Source organism: Anoplopoma fimbria, chromosome 11 (genome assembly GCF_027596085.1).
Source record: "Anoplopoma fimbria isolate UVic2021 breed Golden Eagle Sablefish chromosome 11, Afim_UVic_2022, whole genome shotgun sequence".
Lineage (NCBI taxonomy): Eukaryota > Metazoa > Chordata > Actinopteri > Perciformes > Anoplopomatidae > Anoplopoma > Anoplopoma fimbria.
This window is the reverse complement of record NC_072459.1, coordinates 18,220,311-18,245,222: the sequence shown is the minus strand read 5'-3', so window position 1 is coordinate 18,245,222 and position 24,912 is coordinate 18,220,311. Positions and strand designations below refer to the sequence as shown.

Sequence of the window (24,912 nt, the reverse complement as noted above, 5' to 3'; positions counted from 1 at the left end):
TACTGCAGCTTGGTAATGTGGCCCTAACTTCGAATTCTGGTACCCCTCCAGTATGTCCAGTTTTGGACATGTAAGGGATGGCGAGTCAGTTTGTGCACTTTATATGCATAGTGTCTTTAAAAATAAACTATGTGACCACAGGAAACGTATTTCCGCTCGTCACATGCATACAGACTAATTTCAAAATAAACTTAAAATAAACATAGGTTTACTTAGATTCTATATTCACTTACTCAGCAAATGTTCTTGTTTAGGTTTAGGCAACAAAAATACTTGGTTAAATTTAGGGAAAGATCAGGGTTGGGGTTGAAATTGTATATTTGTAACGAAAAATAATAAGGTAGTGTTACCGAGTATGTAAATTACAAAGAAAAGTATTCACAATGAATTCAATACAATAACAATACCATGGGTAGGAAGTCCTGTTTTTTTTTTTACCTGTCCTTTCTCCCCACCAATCCGTCCTATGGAGATTTGCTCATACTTTATACTGCATCAGTTGTTGACTGTCTAGCAATCACATGGATGGGTTAACATTGGAGTAAGTTAAAAGCCCGGTAAGTCCCATACAGACACTAAAGGGTGCCTCATGTGTTGGTATCAGACACCGAGGGGCACTGACCCAGTGAGGTATTTGACAAGTTAGGAGTAGGAACGGGTCGGTGATGAATACATACCAGCCTCTACTATTGCTGGCTTGTTGCTGGGACAGACAGACAGCACTTTGAGAACGCGACTGGTGGTCCACAGCAGCTTCTCATAGTTATAGTTCCTCGTGATGAACACCAGACCCTCTGGGCCTCCATTGGCTAGGATGATCAGCTGACAAGAAACAGGAAGTAGGAGGTGTAATTATGTAATAAATAATTGGACAAACAGGGATCTCTTTCCCAATGTCTAAGTCCTCTCTTCACCTTGCTCTCCTGGTTGCCGTAGGACAGGAGCTGCAGACAATCAGTGGTGATGGCCAGGAACTTTGGGTTACTCTTTTTCAGTAAGGGAACCATCCTCTGCAGGCCATCAGCAAGACGCACTGCCATCTTGGCCCCCTCTTGGTGCAGCAGCAGGTTGTGGAGGGTTGTGATGGCATAAAATAAGACTGATTCTACTGGTGAACTACATGAGGAAAAGGAGGAAGACAGAGAGAAAATGATTTAGAGATTTCATCAGATTCATTCATTTCAAGGGGTATTAAGGATTCTTTGACCTTTACTGACCTCTATCAACCTCCAATATCTGAATTTACACACCTTTTTAGGAAATTAAGTGAAAAAGCTTCTGTAGTTGGTGTTTCTTTCTCACAGCAGGCAAGTGTGTTTGTGTGTGTGTGTGTGTGTGTGTGTGTGTGTGTGTGTGAAAGAGAGAGAGAGAGAGAGAGAGTGAGATAGAGAGAGAGAGAGAGTTCTCTGTTTGAGAACTTGGAAATGTCAGCACCTGATGGAGCTATCACTTGGACATTAGTATGGATCAGCAACCTTTAGAATTCATATTTACCTCACAACCATCCACCTACATAAACCGACTGCTTTGTGAATATACCTGCAATTTATCCTATAAAAAGACATTCCAGTCTTTTAACCAATTGAACCCTTGGCTCTTTTTGCTCAGTTGACACTCCCTTTACTTACAGGCATTTGTCATTGTCACTACAGCAAGGCAAGTCAAAATACTCTGAGAGATAGGGGTGTGATTTGATTAATAGGGTTAATGTACAAATCATGTTTTAGCCATGCTAGCAGGATGGCTCCAGGGACTGCAATGTTGTTTTGTTCTGCAGGGCATTTGTAGATGTTCAGCCCTCCACTGTGTGGTGGGTCCAGACTAAATTATCTATTAGAAACATATATTAGATGGACTGCAAAAATCTTTACATCAGAGGCTTTTTTTTCGCACATCAATATATTTTTTTAATATAAACTGTTGTTTTTGTCATGATTACTCTCACAGAACGCGTTTTTCTTTCTGAACAAGGTCGACTTTTCTGAACTTTCACACTGCAATTAAAGGTATAAACCAATCACTTTGTGCAGAACAAGAATATTCAAAACATACATTATAGTATAGCCTAGGGTTATGATTAAAACACAACACGGAAGTTCTGTTGTCTGAACCAAGACAGCAGACTTTCAAGCTTCCAACCTTGACAAAGGCAGCATAGACCAATCCACTCCTCCTGTCCTTACCATTTATAGTAAAAATCTTAGGCATATACATACACCAGCAGAAATGTGACATTTTTGCAAATTTATTGAAAAAGACCATAAGTATGCTGTCCATTTCTTCAGAGAAAGGTATTGTTTAATTAAACTGATTGGACTTGATTCCATGAGCCACAGCTCTACTTTGTGCTTAGTGCTGATTTGCATCTTTGAACAGAGACAAGAGTTACCTTCACCCCCATTTACAAACACCCGCTATCATGTGACTTAAGTTCCAAACTTGGGTCATTGGAGGACAACTGTGGCTACATCCACACTACTACTAAGTTTCCATTCTAAAACACATATCTTTTGCTATGTGTACACTGAACTACCTCGGAGCTTTAGAGCACTGAAAACAAAGGAGCTTAGAAACACTACAGAACGTAGGGGTACTTTGAAAACACAGGGGTTACCTCGTAATGCTCATAGGCGTAACCACATAAGTTTTAAAACCATGACGTAGCGTTTCGCGAGCGGCTTGCCCGGCGGCGTTATCAGCACGACAGAGCGGACGTCTGAAGTCACGCTTCGCAGCTTTGAGGAGAGCATGTTCTCCCCGTGTTGGTGTGGGTTCTCTACAGGTTCTCCTGCTTCATCTCACAGTCCAAGAACATGCAGCTTAGGTTAATTGAAGACTTTGAATTGCCCGTAGGTGTGGATGTGAGTGTGAATGGTTGTCTGTCTCTATCTGTTAACCCTGCGATAGTTTGGAGACCTGTCCAGGGTGAACCCTGCCTTCACCCAATGACAGCTGGGATCAGCTCTGGTCCCCCCGCGACCCTGAACAGGATAAGGGGTTAGAGATAATGGATGAATTATGAGTTATGAGTTATGCTACTGACCTACTATTTGAAAGCCAAATTGTCCCACTGCATTAAAGGTTTACTCAAAATGATATTTAATTTGGAGTATACTGATGGTTTGCAGTTGTGTATACTGTCTATACAAATTATATATGAAAAGAGAATGTATAAATCATCAGACATGTAGAAATAGATTTAAAGACAGTTAACAAATGAAGGAGGGAAAGAGCAGATATACGCTTCAGTAGTACTGAAGCGTATATCAGTCTGACCGCCAATGTTATTTGAATTTATATTCACAATGAATCCATTGATCATGGAGTCAGTAGGAGGATGTTTTGGAAAAATATTTTTGGGAGGAAAAATTGAAAATATCTGATAATTGTGCCTATTCCCTGTATCTAACTGGATTACTGCCCAGTACCACACAATCCCCCCTCAAATTAGTTTGAGGGTGAGAGTGAGAGTGCGAGAATCAGGCAGAAGTAAATAGGGACAGAAAGAGAAAAGCTGAATGTTGATGGCATAAATGGAAGTCACACACACCCAACAGGCTGCTCTCTGTGAAGCTCTGTTAGTTCTAATTTTGTATTCAATTTTCTTTCAATTTCCTTCTGAATTAAGTACCCAAATCAATTATGAGTGTGAAGAATCCTCCTCTGTTAAGCCTCAGTGTTGGAGATTAACTCTGCAGCCCTGCCTTGGGGTTGGAAAAGTCTGAATTTGGAGCTAAAATTTAAGACTTGCCTGCTAGCCTCATCTGCTACAGTTGTCAGCTGGCCTGTGGTTGCCACAATGGAGGTGGAAAGCTTTCAATAGCTCACCATCTGGAAATCTGAACAACTTTAAATGTTGCCCCTAATTGAGACTCTGCTAAACTTTGGTCAGCTACTGTAGTCCTTTTTTTATCAGCTTAACAATTAACTGCTTCCAAACTGTGTATGGCATTGCAAATGCATTTTCTTTGTTTGTCCTACAATACAGTTTGTTAAAGTGGCTTGAATCAATACAATGCAGGGGGTCACTTGTTGATTTTACAAAATCATCACCTGACTCTGCAACTCTTCTCGGCGTTACAGGGCACTAAGTAAGTGAGTTTTGCTCATTGTTTCGCTCTCCATCTCACAACTACACTGTAAATAAAGTAATCATTAAATAGTGGAGCATTTACCAGCTTAAGAGAAAAATATTTATTTTAGGACTGGGTGGGGACCAAATATTCAGCTAAAAGAGTGAATATTGTACTCCCACTCACCTGGTTCACTTCTTACCAAGGTAAATCGCCATGGTAATGTGGTATATTTTCTGGTCTTGCACAATACAGCTAAGGACCCAAGTGTTTTTGTCTTACATAGGATACAGGAAGCAGATGGACAGGATACCAGGGGCCAAATGTGATTAAGTGTGTAGAATGACGGAGCCACATACATTATCTTGACTTCCCCCCAAATGTGATTAACATGTACCCTATATAAGGAGGTGTAAGAGCCCGAAAGGCAGGGACTCACAGATTCGACTCGAGACCTCCGGGCGCTCACGTCCGTCATGACATGTGTTGCTTGTTTGTAATAAACTTTATTATACCAGCAAGAACAGGCGGAGCATCCTTTCTCATCACTTCAACAGCACTGTCGCATGAAAGATACGACAGTAACTAATTCTGAACACCATAACCAGTTTTGTAGGACTGCTTAGCTGGATTGCGGTTTTTAGGTTTAGTTAAGCCAGATGACTAAAGATAGTCTTTGTATGTTGAACTCGCTGGTTAGTACAGGGACCAGTTTACTCACCAACTGTTTCTTTTAATTTTGCTTATGGAAGCTGGTTTGACAAGAAAGATGGTTAAATTAAGAGTGTTCAAGGTTTAAGGCCTTAGAGGGGCATCTATTCAATGCAACTTTTGTCATCCAATCATGCCAGGACACATTAACTGTCAAGTCTGTAAGCCCAAAAAGAGGTGTTTCCCGCATTGGAATAAGAATTTCTCAAACAAAAGTCAACATCATCTTCCACCCACACAGGAGTTTCTCTCCCGTGGAGAGCAAAGAGAAGAGAGGAGGGAAAGCGGCCTGGAGCCCAGCTGAGACCTGCTGTCGGAGTCCTGCTACGTTACTGCTGATGAAAACCTTCCTGATTTTATTGCATAAAAATAAAAGCTTTTAAATAACAGTGATGGAGGACTTTTCTGCGTTTGGGTCCACCTGCTCCACTTCATGATAGCTATTTTACTAAGATATATTTATACTCCCAAAGACATCATCATCCATTTTCAATTTAATGACAGCAAGTTCAGACCCACTTCTGGTGAGGCAAGTATTTCGTCAGTATTTCTACCTTAGCATGCGGACCAGTGCTGGTATCCCTCCAGACTTGAATATCGCCAACAGTCCCTCCTTTTGGTGCGAAAGGCTGTGCAGCACGCTGGCCGCACAACGGGCTGTCTCCATGTCAACTGCCGTCGTCATGGCACGCACCACGGCTCCCACCATTGCTGGAGATTGCACCAGCACCCGGCGACTGGCCTCTTTACGGGTCAGCTGGTTAACTATCATGGCCGCCTTGTTCACCACAATCTAGAGAGTAAAGAAAATAGAAGGTGTGTGTCTGAAAATGATTTAGTGAATTCTTAATTATTCAGTATGACAGCAACATACCGGATCTTCGTCCCCCAGCAGCTTGGTGAGCTCTGGTACCGCCCTTGTGGCCAGCTCTGCGTCATCCTGGTAGTTTATCAGGTGAACTATAGCCGTCTTTAGCAGCTGGGATGGTTCAGCCAGGCGTTGCACGTTGCTCTGCTGTGACGGATCTGATTGGACAGGCATGGCCGCCTCCCCCTCCACCAGGGTCTCTGGGAACATGGCGGCCCTGACACGCTGAGCCCGGGTCAGTGAGTACTGATTATCTAAATCTGTCATAGGGAGATAGAGAGAAGTGAGGTGGCCAGTGTGTGTGTGAGTGTGTTTTAGTGGACAAATAAGGGAGTTTACACAAAAACTTGGAACTGTTGAAAATAAAACATAAAAGTACAGTAACGTGTGTGTGTGTGTGTGTGTGTGTGTGAGTGTCTGAAACCAAAAATGTATTAGTTAATAATGCTTAAATGTGTAATACTATAATAACATATTCTTTGAAACTTAAGCGAGCCCCTTACAAACAGGTAGCTACTTGTTGGAGACCCCAGTTACAATCCATCCTTCCTCTTCAATCAGCCCCATGTTAGCAGCCCAGTAAAGCACTTGCACAGTGGCTTTGAGCTAAGTGCTAATGTCATCATGCTACATAATACACTCAGCATGAATTGTTTGTATACTGAGTTCATGCATGAGTATATGCATGGTGACATTTGCTAATTAGCAATAAACATGAAGTACAGCTGAGGCTGATGTGAATGTCATTATTTGTTTATGTATTGGGTCATAAACCAAGTATCGGACAACGAAAACTTGTTACCAAAGTTATGAAAAGTCACCCTGAGGGGAAAATGAATGTCTACAAATTTCATTTTAATCCATCCAATAGTTAGAGAGATATTTTACTCAGAACAAAAAAATGTAACCTCAGGGTAAAAGAATCTGAGGATCATTTTTGTGGAGGTACTTAAGCACAGATACATTGCCATGCTGCTATTGAAGGTAGAACCTTTTCACTTTTAATTCAAATTAGATATTTGAGGAACATTCTGAAAACCCACTCATCACTCACCTGATGAGCCTCTGAAATGCTTTTTGGTTTCAAACAGTATTTGAACCTTTTGAATGCAGAACTTCATGGAGTTAATCAGGGTGATAAGTATGCATTAATATAGTTAAGATTTACAAAATGAAGCAGTGAGTTAATTGCCAAGATCAATTTAGCAGAATATAACCATCTGCTGTTTAACCTGAGGATGATTTCTTTGTACACTAACTGGGTGGTAAAATGATATTTCTTGTTGAGCCTCAGGTTCTATCATCAATAAAGATATGTATGTATGCCTGAGAAGGAATAATTGCTTGATAGATTATTTAATCATCTCAGAGCCGATGACAGCTTGTGAAGGTTTTGAATTCAACCTTATTAGTCTTAGCCCTATAGGAGGATACTACTTGTGAGTTTGAAAATCGTTTAACTGCAAGCAATGGAATAATTCTATTTAGAGGACAGTATTCCAGATTTAAGGGATGGAAGGAAATCAAGGACATGTTGTCCGGGGATGATCTTGCTCTTATATGTCATATATGACAGATTAACTGGCTTTAAATGGTAAATGGACTGTGCTTGTAAAATGCTTCTTTAGTGTTCCTACCACTCAAAGCACTTTAACAGTACATGTCATCATTCACCAATTCACACCCATTCATACACTGATGGCAGGGGCTACCATGCAAGGTGCCACATGCCCATCAGGACTATCTAACCATTCATACAACATTCATACACCACCGGAACAGCCTGGGGGAGCAATCTGGGGTTAATTGTCTCGCCGGAGGAAACATCCACATGGACTAGCAGAGCCTGGGATCTAACCGCCGACCCTCTGATTGAAGGACAACCCTGCTCTACCACTGAGCCACAGTTTTTAAGCTACACAGACAACCACCTCTGCGTCTACATAAGAGAGCTCGAGCAGACACTGAACTAACGTTATACGTACAGAAGGAGTTCATAGACTCCATCCCAGAACAATGTTTCCACTCTCAGATCATCTCTCAAACCATATAAGGTAAACATGTTAGGTCTGAATCTTATTGAATTTATTATTTCTTTCATATCCGGTGCCTTAGATAAATATAGGCTATCATCTTTTATTTCATTAAGACTGTGTTCCATTGAAAAGAAACAAAGCTTTCTAAACTAGCGATGGAAACAAAGCTTTCTAAAACAATGAATCCCTATAAATCAATTGTGTAGAAAATGGTTCACAGTTTACAGAAACAATATCCGACATTGTTGACAAACTATAATATCTTGTGAGTAAAGTCTCTTTAGTGACTGAGCTAAGCTAATGAGAAGCAATCTATCCAGTACACCAGTGTACACCATTACTTATGTATTCATTGTTCTTAGAAATAAATTGTTATATCAATTGCCTGGAGTTGGAGTTTACTGTAGAACAGCTTCTCCACTTATATAAAAAGATTTAAAATATGCTCAAACCTTCAAGTATGAAGCAAGGAACCTCTGTCTTTCTGTGGGTGTGTCCTAAGCATATGTCCAGATCCGTTTATCCGATCTGTGTGATGCTGGGGACCCAAGAATGTGCAGTGTCAAATTTTGAGAAATTTGACTAGAAGGTGCTAAATGGTAAATGGACTGTACTTGTACACACGTGGACAAAATTGTTGGTACCCTTCCGTTAAAGAAAGAAAAACCCACAATGGTCACTGAAATAACTTGAAACTGACAAAAGTAATAATAAATAAAAATTTACTGAAAATGAACTAATGAAAATCAGACATTGCTTTTGAATTGTGGTTCAACAGAATCATTTAAAAAAATTAACTAATGAAAATGGCCTGGGCAAAAATGATGGTACCCTTAACTTAATATTTTGTTGCACAACCTTTTGAGGCAATCACTGCAATCAAGCAATTTCTGTAACTCTCAATGAGACTTCTGCACCTGTCAACAGGTATTTTGGCCCACTCCTCGTGAGCAAACTGCTCCAGCTGTCTGATGTTTGAAGGGTGCCTTCTCCAGACTGCATGTTTCAGCTCCTTCCACAGATGTTCAATAGGATTTAGATCAGGGCTCATAGAAGGCCACTTCAGAATAGTAAAATGTTTTGCTCTTAGCCATCCTTGGGTGTTTTTAGCTGTGTGTTTTGGGTCATTATCCTGTTGGAGGACCCATGACCTGCGACTGAGACCAGGCTTTCTGACACTGGGCAGCACATTTCGCTCCAGAATGCCTTGATAGCCTTGAGATTTCATTGTACCCTGCACAGATTCAAGACACCCTGTGCCAGATGCAGCAAAGCAGCCCCAGAACATAACCGAGCCTCCTCCATGTTTCACAGTAGGTACAGTGTTCTTTTCTTTGTATGCTTCATTTTTGCGTCTGTGAACATAGAGCTGATGTAACTTGCCAAAAAGCTCCAGTTTTGTCTCATCTGTCCAAAGGACATTCTCCCAGAAGCTTTGTGGCTTGTCAATATGCATTTTGGCAAATTCCAGTATCGCTTTTTTATGATTTGCTTTCAACAGTGGTGTCCTCCTCGGTCGTCTTCCATGAAGTCCACTTTGGCTCAAACAGCGACGGATGGTGCGATCTGACACTGATGGACCTTGACCTTGGAGTTCACCTCTAATCTCTTTGGAAGTTGTTCTGGGCTCTTTGGTTACCATTCGTATTATCCATCTCTTCATTTTGTCATCAATTTTCCTCTTGTGGCCACGGCCAGGGAGGTTGGCTACAGTCCCGTGGACCTTAAACTTCTCAATAATATGTGTCACAGGAACATCAAGCTGCTTGGAGATGGTCTTATAACCTTTACCTTTAACATGCTTGTCTATAATTTTCTTTCTAATCTCCTGAGACAACTCTCTCCTTAGCTTTCTGTGGTCCATGTTCAGTGTGGTACACACCATGATACCAAACAGCACAGTGACTACTTTTCACCCTTTAAATAGGCAGACTGACTGATTATAAGTTTGAAGACACCTGTGATGCTAATTAGAGGACACACCTTAGTTTAACATGTCCCTATGGTCAAATTATTTTCAATCTTTTCTAGGGGTACCATCATTTTTGTCCAGGCCATTTTCATTAGTTTGTTTTTTTAAAATGATTCTGTTGAACCACAATTCAAAAGCAATGTCTGATTTTCATTAGTCAGTTTTCAGTCATTTTTAATTAATTAATTAATTAATTATTACTTTTGTCAGTTTCAAGTTATTTCAGTGACCATTGTGGGTTTTTCTTTCTTTAACGGAAGGGTACCAACAATTTTGTCCACGTGTGTATCTTCCTACCACTCAAAGCTCTTTAACACTACATATCATCATTCACCCATTCACACACATTCATACACTGATAGCAGAGTCTACTAAGGTGCCACCTGCCCATCAGGACTCTAACTAACATCCACACACAATCATACACTGCAGGAACAGCCTTTGGGAGCAATTTGGGGTTAAGTGTCTTGCCCAAGGACACATCGACGTGACGTCAGAGCTGTGTGTGTGTGTGTGTGTGTGTCAGAGCTGTGTGTGTGTGTGTGTGTGTGTGTGTGTGTGTGTGTGTGTGTGTGTGTTTTTGTGCGTTAGTGTGTGCCACTTCATGTACTATTACATGCATAGATTAAACATTGTTGTGATAATTTGCATCTATGTTGGTTGGTTATTACATAAAGCATTAATTATTACATTTTCAAAAATGTTTAACTCCCACATTTTGTAATACCGCTGAATGTTATTATGATTTATTACAAAACGCTAGGAAACTTGTTTCGTCTTACATTTCAGTTCTTTTTTTAAAATGCAAATTACAAAATGTGTATATGACGAAGTGAAAATGTATTGCATTTTGTTAATCTATAACAGTGCTGTGTTCTTACATGACGTTACAACCATTAACAGGGGAATTGTAAAGATAGTAACCAAACGAAATTCAAATTCCCCAGCAATTCATGTTCAAACAGAATGAAACAACAGTGGCTTTGTAACCTATAAAGGAAAAAAATGTGGGAGCGTGATCATTAAGATAACATTCACTCGTAAAGTGACAACATGAAGTTGCCAAACTTGCAGAACAGAATGTTTGAAAAGCTGGAAGATTTCTGACGGCACACTCAAAAAAGATGTTTGTCATCAAACTACAAAGTCTACAATAGCACCATGGGACCAGAAGCTTGCATCAGATGCAGACAGCAGTAGAGACATTGATGTATTGGAATAAGCCTTTCCTCAGGGGGAAACGGTGATTACAAAGTAGCTAGGAAGAGAAGCAAACAGGGTGCTTTTGAACATGCGTCCTCAATTCCTACCTTTCCTCTCAGGAAGAGACGAAACAAGAGAGATGTTGAGGCAACGTGCATTTAACAAACGAGACATTGTTGCCTCGGAGCCTTAATTTTAAAGAGATGCGAGGGATTGATTATGATGTGTGTCATAGCTGCATCAGCTCTCCATTGTTTTGTTATGCTGTATTTTATTATCTCTGTCAGATGAGCATAACGGTGTTCATGACAATTTATATATTACGATTTATTTAAATCCCAAGTGGCATATAACGAGAATGGTTGGCAAACATTTTTATCTAATATTTGTATATAGATATATATCATTGAGCAATACAACTACAGTATTACATACACACGAACACACCTGTCTAATCTATAGGACAACATGAAATATGGAAAATTAGTGCTGAATGCAAGAGAATGTTCTTTTTGATGTAATAATTTAACGTCAGCAGTCCCTCTTTCATGTCGAGGGTGCTTCCGCAAAGGATACACTGGTGTTTCCTCGCTCTCAGCTCCTCCATTAGCCTCCTCGTCTCATGGAGGTGCATTTACTGTAAGTGATTGGAAGATCCTCCATGATGGCGGAGGAGGAATGTTGTATGTTGCCTCCCCAACAAGTATTTTGGATTCAACGATGAAAGATAAGGGGCACAGGAAGACCTAGTTTCATGGATAATCCAACCAGAGCAACAAATTTGTTTTATCTCCTATCTTGTAAGAGAATTTGTTCAGTTCCCTTGTCAGAGGAAATATTTATTTTACTTACAGCACAATTTCTAATGGAATTACAAACTGTTCTAATATTGCTTAGAAAATCAGGTGGTTGGCCAGATTAAACATTTAAATGTTTATTGGTACAGAACCTGCATCTTCACTCCAAGAAAAGTAAACCTTTTGTTCTGTCCTGGGGGATACAAATATTGTTTTACTGTCAGGCACAGAATGCATGTTTTTAATTTGTCAAGCAAAGTTTGGAATCACCAGTCCTGCTGGCAGCAAAGACATGTCAAACACAAAGGAAAAAGGTAACAATTACGTCCAAGACATCATGTATTGCTGTTACATTATCTTTTGGGTTGACGCATCATTTCTTTGGGTGTCAGGTAATTGACTGGAAGCAGAGTTTAACATATGTTGAACACACTTATTCTATGTTGAATACACTTATTGTAAGTCGCTTTGGATAAAAGCATCTGCTAAATGACTGTAATGTAATGTAATGTAAAATATTGAAGCACTGACATGGAAATGCTCTTTCATTACATGTAAAAGAGGATCAAAATAATGTTTCTTCATGTTTACCATATACGGGCATGTGTAGACATGATCAAGAGGAAAGGAAAGGGGAGGGACCACCATGCTGCTGCTTTAAGCACATTAACTATAAGGAGCTTATATTTCACAATTGGGCTATGTTTTCTAAAGGCTTAACATATTGAGTTACATCCCAAGGCAGCCATTGGATTCAGATCATCCCAATACATAAAAATAAAGAACGCCAAAAAGAAAGCTGTAAACACATACAATATCATCACATGATAATGCTGGTGTGAGCGAGACCCTACCAAACAGACATTGTGGTTTTTTTTAAACATGCTTGTTTGCTTTCTGTTGTCCTCTGGGTTTGATCATATGAGCCAGCCAAAGTCCTTTAGTCACCTCTGGGCTAGCCTCTGTTCCACTAGCAGAATCTCTCATTCAGCATTTCTCTCAGCAGTGTTTCTGAAAAAGTGAATGTTACTGGAGTGTACTATCCATATTCTTAGAAACATGACTACTTACTTCTACTTTCTAATACAATTGTCCCCGATATTATTTAAAAAGTGACCCTTGAAAAATGTATTAACACATAAAAAACTGCTTCTACCTTGTAGTGCCCCTTATGTGGCAAGGTGCAGTACACATAATTGTTTCTGTGTTTAAGTAATACAAAATGTCCATTCAGTAAGCGTATTTTCTCACTTACAGTTGCCAGCGTATGTTTTTCTGATATATTTTGCAGCTCCAACTTAGACCAGTTAATTGTGTGATATTCTTCACTACAAGCGGCTTATTGCCTGCTGTGCATTTACATAAGGAGCTGTAAGTGCTCACCCTGTGTTACCTTATATTCTTGAAGGTTTTTCTCACACGTCTCTCCACGGTAAATGAAGAATCAAAAACCGTCCGAGAATGGAGTAAATCATTGATGAATTAAAGTAAATGGAGGCCAACCAGCAAACTATCAAAACATCTGTTTCCAGACTTCGGACTTGTCTGACTCCCAGAAAGCCTGTGCAAACATGAGACGTAGTGACAGAAGGGTTTTAAATAGTAAGGTTTTAATGAAGATGCATATGTTTGGGAAGTAGTGCACGGGTTGTGTGAGGGATTGTCAAAGGATGTTTTGATATAGTTTTGCTGTTGTTAAATCCCGATTCCATTTCCTCCGATTCAAAAAGGTATCTTTTTTTGGTCCGTTTCTGGTTTCTAGCATCTCAGAATTCAAGGTATTATGAGGTGAGTAACTGATATACAAATCTTCATTTTAAGGGTGCAGTATTGCTTTAAGGGGTTTATGTAATCCAAAAACTGCTGTTTCACTTCCCTGCAACTCGATTAGTGTAGCTTATGAATGAACTGTAACTGAAAACGATGTAGGAAATAAGTGATGCTTCACTTTGCAAAGGCTCAGCAATATACAATTATTCATTGTCAATTTGGTTTGATCCTGTGATGAAACGTGTTGCTGAACTTATTAACCATCAGGTTTTGAAACAGATAGTTCTGAAATTTTGGAATCCCTCAGGCAGTTTAAGTACTTTTGTGATTTGTGATTCAGAAATTCCAATTTGAATCATCAGAATGTTTGTGTTGCTGAGAAAAGTTTCTGACATCAACTAGTGGCACCATGGACAAAGACATGAATGAGTTCATTTATATTCTTAATCTCACTAAAAGTCAATGACATTTACTTATGTCTACAGTTTCACTCTTTACAGCCTTTGGATGAGGCTTCTGGGTTCCCAGATCTGTTGATTATGTGATTAGCAGTAATTTGTGACTCAGCAGGCACAGTAATAGGCCTGCTGAACTTCCAGTACTTCAAGAGAGAGGGAATTCTCTTTGGCTTTATAGTGATCCCCCAAGAGATCCTTGACAAATTAGCTGAAGCACTTCTCAGTGAAGTGCCAATCCTACTAGTTAGAAACTTTTGAAATTACTGATTTAAAAGCTTTAAAAAGCAACTTAACACTCCACTTTTCTCAAGTTAGTAAATTTAATATAGAGACACTTTCTTAAACGGTTAATCAATTGATTAAGGTTCCTGTCTGGATTATAGTGTACATTGCATTGTCAGTTTCTGCCCTTGCCAAAAAAAAGCCCTGTAATTCTATCATGTAGGCCATAAAACACCTGAAACTGGAATTACCACCAAATGGTTGTACGCATCCACTAACCAGTCAAGTGTCAGTTCACATTCATGTCCGTCCAAAATATTATCATTTCATCATTTTATCATATTAGACATTTGTGTGAAATTGTCGTAATTAGCTAACTAATTTCTGAATAATGGCTCAACCTCCAAACTTTAATCAGTTCATCCTTTAGTTTAGGTGTATGATTGTGCCAAAATTTGCAGAAATATTGAGTTCACAATAAAGGGACGGATAGATGGACAGACAGACAACCTGAAAACATAAAGCCATGACAGTTGGGCAGCGTGGAGGTATACAATGATGTACGTGTTTGGTTGCACTCTACATCCCCCCCAAGTACCAAGTTGTTATTAAGTGAGTGTAGAATAAATAGTGTTGATATTTGAGGTCTAAAGGTTCTGTGGATATGTCTACACACGTGCAGACGTCATCCTCATGGGCGTAACTTTAGGGCTGCACTCAAATCGCTGCAAAAAGTCAGCCTGAACCCTTGCAACATGTCCAGAAGATGAAATTTACTTGGATAAAAATGTGAAAAGTATAATTTGAGCAAAATCCCAAAGCTGATTGGTTCATCAAAGCTGAATGATAAAATAGTATGGCCACTTCAGTTTTTAGTAAACATTACAGAATGGAATGGTGCATTTGTTGCAAAGTATTTTCAACGGCAAATCAATTCTTATTTGATTTAGTAGAGAATATAGTTGGAGCAGCAGGATGATGTATGTGGGACTGAGACTAAATAAACGACAGTGTTTAACTTAATATGTACAGTGAATCCAACAAAAAAAAAATACCAGGCTAAGTACATCTTGGAGAGGGGAGTGACAATACTGACCTCTTGGATGCTGGGGTGAAACATGCTTATGAACAGCAAATGAGTGGGGGCAGCAGTGGCAGTGTAGTAGTGCGTTAGTTATGATGGGACATTTTAAACTTCTGTAAAAATGTCTATGTGGAGTTAGAGTTATGCTTTTGACAGGTACACATAAAACCCTCTGGTGGGATTTATCCTACACCTTCTTCTCTTCTGTATTTAAGAATAAGTTTAGCTTCTCTTTCATCTTACGAACCCGAACTGTGTATGTGTTGAACTTCCACAAGCTTTTCCTCATCTTTTCCTTTTTTCCCTAACTTAAATATCTTTGCTGTATACTCCCTATGCTTTTGCTATATGTGCGTTAAGTTACTTTTAACAAGTGGCTCTTTTATTTGTAGATATTTTTAGATTGCAGGGCAAAAGTTTTATTTATTTCAATCATAAAGCTGATTATCTCAATTCATTTATTTTTGTTTATTCTCTTTCTCTCTCTCTCTCTCTCTACAGTTGCCAGAAGGTTATGCTGCGACTATTTTCTGTGAGACATTGCTTAATGATAAAGTGAGACATCACAAGACCAATGTGTGGTCAGCAATATCCTTGAGTTCTCCAATAAAGTCATGTGTCCTTGGGCAAAATTAGAACCCGGTGTGGACTGGATGTTGCAAGACCATTAGCTGTCATGGGTGAATGATATGTAATAGCAGGCTTTGGATGCAGCAATGTAATGTAATGAGCAGAGCACCGACCGGAATCACTTTTAAGTATTGCTTCAAGAACACTTTCACACTCATGTTAGATAGATTAAAACAAAGGCATTACAATCGATGCTGCTTTTGATTTTGACTTTTTTTATTCCACTTACTCTTCATCCCAGTCAAAACTTGGCACCTACATTACCCATGACGCAAGTTGACTGCCAACAATTTGTTCGGAGAGTCGGTATGCTAGTAACGATAAATGAAGCCTCAAGCAGAGATGAGCTACAGAAGTCAGGTTAACTCACTTCTTTCTAACTCCACACCCTCAGATTTCTCATTTTCAAACTCTTAAGTCTTCAGACCTAATCGATGCTGACTGAAGTGAAATAATGGGTAGGTCGTCACATCAAGCAAACCCGAACATAATAACCAATGGTGCTTTAGCGGGTGAGATTGCCAATTACTTCAGTAATAATTTCATGAGTAAGGTAGAAAATCTTAGAAATAACTTGACACCCACTTTTCATAGGGCTCCTCCCTATGCACACTAATTAAGAATTGTGTGATGAGAGATAAGAACTGCAACTTTGATTTTGTGCATGTTGATACCCCTGGTATTGAGAGAATGTTGTTGTCTCTGCAAAATGAGACACAGGCTGGTACTGACCATCTAGATGGCAAACTGTTACGATTTGCTTTTGATCATGTACCTATTCCAATTGGTCACATCTTTATTAAATGCTTAATGTACAGTGTATGCCCAAAGGTCTGGAAAGTGCAATTCCAATACCAAAGGGTAATAAACTAACCTTCACGAGTACAAACAGCAATATGGACTCATTCTTTCTGAGAGATCGCAGATAATCTTTTATAATGGTAGCTTATCAGACTGCAGATACATTAGTAGTGGGGTTCGACAAATAATTTGCTTAGGCCCCTTATGTTATAATCTGTTCAGTCTGTTTTCTTTTGTATTCACTTCCTGTTTTCTTTTGTTGTCACAGTTGTTGTGTATGGTTTCTAGTTGTACTTCCTTTAGGTTTCCCCACACACCTGTACTGTAGTGTTGGATGAACAGTTGTCGTGGTCTGAGCACATTGACGGCATTGTGACTAAAATGGGAAAGGGCATAGCAATTTACTAGAAAGCGCTCCACTTATTTAACATCCTCTATTATTTGTCAGGTATTAAAGTCCTTGGTCTTTTGTCACCTGCAATACTGTCCAGTCATATGGTCAGCGGCAGCAAAGAGAGATATTAACAAACTTCAACTAGTTCAAAACTGAGCTGCCAGATTGGTTGTCCAGTCCTAAATAAGAACAAATACAGCATATATGCACTCCTGACTGTCATGGTTCCCAGTTGAATTTAAACTCCACAATAGCCTTCTCATGTTTTTCAGAAATGTAGTATATAATCAGACACCTGAATATTTTTTCAACCAAATACAACGCACATGCTACAGACATAGTCATCACACTAGGAATGCTAGCTTTAGTCACTTGATACCTCCAACCCCAAGAACAAATCTCCTCAAATGCTATGTTATCTACCGTTCCATAATAGCTTGGAATTCACTAACTCCTCATACAAGTAAAAAACTGTAATTTAAAAAACAAGTAAAGAATCACCTAAGGCAACTGACCATATGATTAGAACTCCATTGCCTTTGTAGATTCCCAATACTTCTTCGATGAAGTTATGGATACATAATGTAGATTGTCGGTTCTGATACTATACATTTTAGTCTCTGACTGTAATATTCTCACTGTACTGTTTAGCTGTTTGTTTTATGTCATGTTTTGTATAAATTATGTATTGTCCTTTCTGTGGACCCCAGGAATGCGTCAGCTAATGGGGATCCAGTTAATAAACATATAATAAACAAATAAACTTAGAGACATTAATCAGACTTGACCCAGCTCCCTCGTCAGACACTAAAGGCTTTACATTTTTCACATAAGCAGTAGTACTCCCCGACACCAGGAAACAGACTTTAATGTATAAAATCTATGGACTTTCCCTTGAAAAATACAGTGCAAGCCTTCTCTTATTATCAGGAACAACATTATTAACCTCAGATTCAAGCAACAGTAGCCAAGGAATATCAAAATTATTGTGTTTGAATATTTGGTTCAATTAATATATCGATCATTACGACATCATAACATTTTATTGACCTTTTTTTGCATTTCATTTTACTTCACCTGTTTATTTGTGTGCACACAAATGCAGAATTCAGGAGAATCGCATCATACAATCTTGAGTCTAACCTTCATGGCTAAGAGTGACCAATAGAGCAGAAACTAATAGTAGAGCTAGCTGCATTTATAACAATTAAAAACATTCTTTATCCATCATATCATTCTAAATGAAGGCTATTAAGAACACTTCAAATTAGTACTGACTTAGCTATAACCAACTACTGCATTTTTTTCTGCATTTTGTATCAACTCTGGCAGATCCCCCTTTCGGATCAGTTTTATCGTGTTTTGGCTTTACATGAGTCGAATAATTGGCGATCAGGAGAGACACGATGATGTGTCGGAGCTGATTAAAGAGAGTGGGTTTTTTTTATGTATGAGACTTACGTTGTGGTTTATGTCCTCCTTAAAACAAGGAGGAGCCTAACCTGCACTCAACACATTCCCACACTGCTGCTTATCTGCTATTGTGGATTTACTTCGCAAAATTTCAAATACACTAAATTGTAAATTCACAGTTGCCAGCAGGAAAACCTGTTCTTTAAAACCATAGGTTGTGGTCCCATTATCATCTACATCATGTTTCCCCCTAGGGTACATATCAATGTTCCTATAACTTTCCTCGACCCATTACATGTGCAGAGCGTGCAGTCTGCACGGACTGCAGGAATGGGAAGATTTTGAAATGTTATGTTTACCAGACAAATAGGAAGACAAGGATTGTCAAATTGTCCACAAGTCCACTGTCAACCAAAACCGACAATGTGTTATTCTGTCTCTCAGTATTTTCTAACTTCACCAACTTTACAGATGCTTTCACCTCCAAGCCCTTTGGTTCCTACTGATGATGTTATTTTTTTTAAAACACCTCACATATATAGTTTAATTTAAAATATAGGCTCGTTAATTTCCATTGGTCACTGTATTTTTCTAAGAACAGCACTTGAATAAATGTACGCAGTGTATACTCACACAGGCTCTGTCCTCTACTGGACACTATGGGCAATGGACACACCATCACTTAGCCTTGACTTCCCACTTGTGATGCTACCGCGGTGTGATGTGTTGGGCTACCGATGGCCCCCATCCTGCTTCCACCCAGGGCAGTGAGCTGTCTCACCCAGCCCAAGCGGATTAAGTTTTGCCCCCTCTACCAGACATCTGGCAGCGTGTCAAGCATCTTGGCAGTAGCAACTAAAGAACCCGAGCCCCCCTTACACGTATAATGTCCTTCCTCAGGGTGCAGGGTCGCAAGAACAAGGAGTGACAAGGAGACACTGGAATCTTTTTACAAATGATTTCCACTGAGAGAGCAGCACTCTTAAAGTGATGTCTGGTACAGCTATAAGCCTTCCATGCATTCATATACCTCTCCTCCAGCTCTGATTTTTCCATATCGGACTCTCATGAGCCATCCTTCCATTTATTGAATGTTTGGCAGCTCTGAGGTCTAAGCCAGTACATTGAAGCTCTTTACCTGCAGATCCAAAGTTTTTCGCTCACCCTCTAACACAGTTTTAGGAGAAGTAGTGATGCAACTGAGCGTTAATTGAAGGGATGGACAGGTGGAGATAATAACCCAATCTCCAGCTCTGCAGCATTCCCCCTCCGTTCAAGGGCGTCAGAAGGAGATGGATTACCCTTAGCAGAACTGTTACAGAAACAGGCTGTGTCTTCTTTCCTCAATCCCCGCAGCCAGAAAGGTTTGTCCGAGATGTCAGACCTGCCTAGAATTTTTATACGGGGCAATTCGTTCACCACTGTCTACTTAAAGGTGCATATTTTAGCCAAGGTTCAATTAATGTTTAAGGTTGATGGTGTTGATCGCCATGCAGATGCTGGGGTCTATGGCAGCTGCTCATCCAGTTGTTTCAATCTAGCTCTCTGAGGGCTCACACATTACCGGGTCGGGGAAGCAGAAATGGATCTGTTTGCCCACCGACGCAGCACTCACTTGGCACAACAGGACAATCCACCTCTGAAGGTGGACACTTGTGCACATGTGGTTGTCCTATGCCACTATAAAAGTGTATGGAGCAGCCATTTCTTCCTGCCAAGAGGGTTTTGTCCAAAGACCAGACATTGGCCCCCCTCTTCTGAAACAGTACTGCAGTGGGTCAGAAGACAGCGCCCCGTTTGTTTCCCCCTCCCTGCAATGGGGACTGCCGTTGATGGTAGATGCCTTGGTGAGGGTTCCTTTGAGCCTCTGGAGCACGTTTCTGAAGGTTTGCTGATTGCACTGACCTCAGCTAAGAGACCATGTGAGCTAACTGCCCTGTCGTGACACCCTAGTTATTTGTTGCGTGTGGTGACCACAGCGGGGCTAGACTCCACCAAATCCCTCCTATGTTAACAAAGATGTAAGGATTTCTTTCCGGTCAAGGGTTTTATAGCTGGATGTTTTTTTTCTTCCACCCCAAGCAAGGGAAAGGAGGAGTTTTTTTTTTCTTCCACCCCAAGCAAGGGAAAGGGAGGAGAAGTAGCATCTTCTTTGCCCAGTTCCTGCGTTGGCATGTGCTTTTAAATGCCAGGCCCTCATCAGACACACTGAACAGCTGTTCATGTGCTTTGGGGATAGTGTAGCCAACATGTCCCTATTAAAGAAACGATGACAAAAATGGCGTTGTGTGTGCATCCTCCAAGAATAAAGGTAGGCAGGATTAGACATGCACACACTCTACATGCAGTGTGGCAGTTTGGTGGGGGGAGTGTCAAAGGGAATATATACGGCTGTGTTGTGGTTGACAACTTGTCCATTCAATTCAATTCAGTTTATTTTGTATAGCCCAGAATCACAAATTACAAATTTGCCTCAGAGGGCTTTACAATCTGTGCACATGCGACATCCTCTGTCCTTCCCTCACATCGGCACAGGAAAAACTCCCCTAAAAAACCCCTTTAACAGGGAGAAAAAAGGAAGAAACCTATGGGAGAACGACAGAGGAGGGATCCTTCTCCCAGGATGGACAGAATGCAATAGATGTCATGTGTACAGAATGAGCAGCATAACAGTTCTTAGATACAACACATTCAATGTATATGACATAAATGATTCATATAATAAGACTACTTATAATAACAGCAGCAATTATTACAGTAGAATTATAGCCATGAAAATAGGGATAGTAATGTTGAACCCATTCATCCAGTTCCATCTCTTGGACACGTCAGGCTCTTTTTCAGGCTCTGTGCTTGCTGGAACATTACAGGACTGGTCCCTACATGTCACTGTGCTACTTGATGAGCCTGGCAATGTGGTGTACACAGCTTGACTTTTAACCCGTGCAGGGTTGCGCTATGGCTCTGCCAAGTTTAGTTAGGTACTACCTGGGTTGGCTGGTCACCCTTACTTCTCGGCTGTTGCAGCCTAGGTTTTAGCCCAAGCAGAGCCCTTAACCAAAGGGGCCCAGCGCCTCTGACTCCGCTCGCTGAAGACGGTGTGGGAGCAGCGATGTGTTTGCCTTATATACGATGGGGTTTGCACTTATTCCGGTAGGCACGTAGGCTACGCTTATGTAAATGTTTTATTGTCGAACTCATGCTCCAGTAGAGGGCTCTGTCTTTGCTTATATCTTATAACTAGGGTTACAATATCTTAACCTTTCCACCACTAGTGGAGAAGACTGTGGCAGTTTACTAGGGAAGGAAAGTACGCCTAAAATGTGGCCCAGCTTTTAAAGCCCACATACAGTGGGTACGGAAAGTATTCAGACCCCTTTAAATTTTTCACCCTTTGTTTCATTGCAGCCATTTGCTAAAATCGAAAAAAAGTTCATTTTTTTTCGCATTAATGTACACTCAGCAACCCATCTTCACAGAAAAGACTTGTCTTGCACTGAGGAGAGGCTTCCGTCGGGCCACTCTGCCATAAAGCCCCGACTGGTGGATTGTCTTGTTGGAAGGTGCTGCAGTGATAATTGACTTTGTGGAACTTTCTCCCATCTCCCTACTGCATCTCTGGAGCTCAGCCACAGTGATCTTTGGGTTCTTCTTTACCAGTGATCTTTGGGTTCTTCTTTACCTTCACCAAGGCTCTTCTCCCACGATTGCTCAGTTTGGCTGGACGGCCAGGTCTAGGAAGAGTTCTGGTCATCCCATACTTCTTCCATTTAAGGATTATGGAGGCCACTGTGCTCTTAGGAACCTTGAGTGCTGCAGAAATTCTTTTGTAACCTTGGCCAGATCTGTGCCTTGCCACAATTCTGTCTCTGAGCTCCTTGGGCAGTTCCTTCGACCTCATGATTCTCATTTGTTCTGACATGCACTGTGAGCTGTAAGGTCTTATATAGACAGGTGTGTGCCTTTCCTAATCAAGTCCAATCAGTTTAATTAAACACAGCTGGACTCCAATGAAGGAGTAGAACCATCTCAAGGAGGATCAGAAGAAATGGACAGCATGTGAGTTAAATATGAGTGTCACAGCAAAGGGTCTGAATACTTATGACCATGTGATATTTCAGTTTTTCTTTTTTAATAAAATTTCTACATTTCTGTTTTTTTCTGTCAAGATGGGTTGCTGAGTGTACATTAATGCGAAAAAAAATGAACTTTTTCGATTTTAGCAAATGGCTGCAATGAAATAAAGAGTGAAAAATTTAAAGGGGTCTGAATACTTTCCGTACCCACTGTATTACTGTCCACATTAAGTTGACAATTTATTTGTATTCTGCAAATGCATTTGCTTTGAAAGCAAAAGCACCACTGTGTCAAGCTGAGCTTAAAACAGCCAGCTGTCTCAACTAACAGCACAAGTGGGAGAGTTAAATTTGTAAGGCATCTTGTTTGTCACGGATTATTTCCTTAAGGAGACTTTTATTTCTCCCATTGGTGTCAGGTGATTGGTGAGAAGCAGAGTGTAACAGAGTGAATAAGACCAGAACAGAGTTTCTTCATATTTACTGTGATAGATCTCACACTGTGGAAGTTGATGTTATATTAAAGACGAATGAATGTCAGAATAATTGCTTGTTCTGAAGCAGCAAAGCAATTCATGTTACCTGATTTACTCATACCAAGCTTAAGGTGTTCACTATGTCAGATACTGATCAATATTTCATACTTATCTTACATAAACACTGTATCAAAGAATATAAGTTTCATAAAAATGTCTGTTGGATGGACTTATATTGTCTATTACATATGTTCATTTATTCAAGCAAAAACTAGAATCATGAATAAAGAAGAAAGAGCAACATAGATGCACAAAAACACAGAATACACATCTGATGATGAACAGAGAGGACGAATGTGATGAAGGTCAGAGTTAGAAAAAGAAAGATCCAAAAATAAAGAGAGAGAAGAGAGAAGGAAAGACAGAAATGAATCAAATAAACCAAAAAACATGAACTACTAAAACCAAATGATTCTTGCCCTCTTTCACTTAAAGTGCTGTATGAAGTCTCACCTGTTGGGCTCTCTAGTCCACCAGCTGCTGTGTCTCCTCCCCCCCCAGTGGTGGCAGTAGCAGGGGCAGTGGTAGTGCTACCAGTGTACTTCTTACGGCCGCTGTACTCAGTGCTGCTCTCATCGTCCAGGATTGTAGTGGCTCCTGATTGGATTCCAGAGTCTGAGGCATAGTAGGTCTGCTGCCATTCTGCCACCTTCACCACACTGTCCGCCTCACTCACTGCAGGCACAGTACAAACGGACGACATTATAAAAAATACAACAGTCAATCCATATGACATGGATGATAAATAGAATGAGAAGTAATAGCAGTTACGGCAGTCAACAGCAGTAGTGGATATAATAGAATGATGATTGTAATAAAAGCAGTAAAAGTTACAGTAATTTAAGTTAAAATACATTTATATATAAAAAAAACACGTATGTAAATGTGACCAATAGTAATACTTTTAAACCAAATTTACAGAGGCAAAAACCCAGATCTGTTTTTTTGTCGTTGTTTTTTGTATTTTAACTATTGATGTAACTACCTAACCAGCCGGAAAAATAGCCTCAAAGCTGAACGACTCCTGTTTCAGGTATAGTGAAGACAACAGTAAAGTTCAGCAGTCTTCTACATTGCTTATGTCATTTTCTAATGTTTTTCTGGGTACTAGGACATTCAGTAATAATATAATGGGGCGTAGGGGCAGTAAATTACCAGATGTGTCTGTAAAATAGCTATATCTACTTAAACTACACAAAAATGACAAACTGTCAGAAAACTGCCCATGCAAAGGAGTGTAAAAGAAACCAAATGGTGTCTGTAGTGTCATGAGGATTTCTACTTTCAAACTCTATATTGTTTGTCCAAGTTGTGTGAGGATCAAACGGGTGGCGCGGCATCAACACCTCAGTCAGCCAAAAGATGGGCCGCTGCATGTTGACAAGTTCAATCAATTATCATGAGCTTCACTTAACACAGTGAGCAGTTTGGGAGTGAAGGAACATCAGACGTTGTACTTTAGTGACTGTGTTTATGTGCTGGAGATGTATACAGCAGATATCAGCAGACAGAGAAGAGCTGGCTGCCGTGGTGTCAGAGCACTTACTTTGCATGGACATCATCTCCACCCACTGGTACCACTGCCTTCACTGACCTCTGACCTGCAGAGCAAGAGAGGACACATTCAGTTTGCAAACAGGATTGCTTACAAGATTCAACTAATCTTTTCTGGAGGATTAAGGCTTTAATCACCATATTCTGCAAAGCATGTTAAGGAATTAGTTCGTCTCACATTCCTCTGAAATACACCCATATACCACAAAGCTCATCAGAGGGGTCAGTCAGGGGATTATTTGTCGCTAAATATAATTTTCGTCACTAAACCTTACACAGTAGCAGGATATAACATCCATAATAAACTTGAGGGC

At 40.1% G+C, this 24,912-nt stretch overlaps 1 protein-coding gene across 1 annotated transcript in view; it reads right to left on the bottom strand.

Moving 5' to 3' along the window:
* The window catches only part of LOC129097888 (junction plakoglobin-like), a 50,393-nt gene extending 25,787 nt beyond the window's left edge, over nucleotides 1–24,606 (bottom strand). The window contains exons 1-6 of the mRNA XM_054606780.1: nucleotides 24,591–24,606; nucleotides 23,498–23,719; nucleotides 5,659–5,912; nucleotides 5,339–5,577; nucleotides 915–1,116; nucleotides 678–822 (exon numbers count right to left, since the gene is read on the bottom strand). Of these exons, the coding sequence (XP_054462755.1) occupies nucleotides 678–822; nucleotides 915–1,116; nucleotides 5,339–5,577; nucleotides 5,659–5,912; nucleotides 23,498–23,719; nucleotides 24,591–24,606 (1,078 nt within the window). The remainder of the gene's footprint in view (nucleotides 1–677; nucleotides 823–914; nucleotides 1,117–5,338; nucleotides 5,578–5,658; nucleotides 5,913–23,497; nucleotides 23,720–24,590) is intronic.
* Between the last annotated feature and the right edge of the window lie 306 nt (nucleotides 24,607–24,912).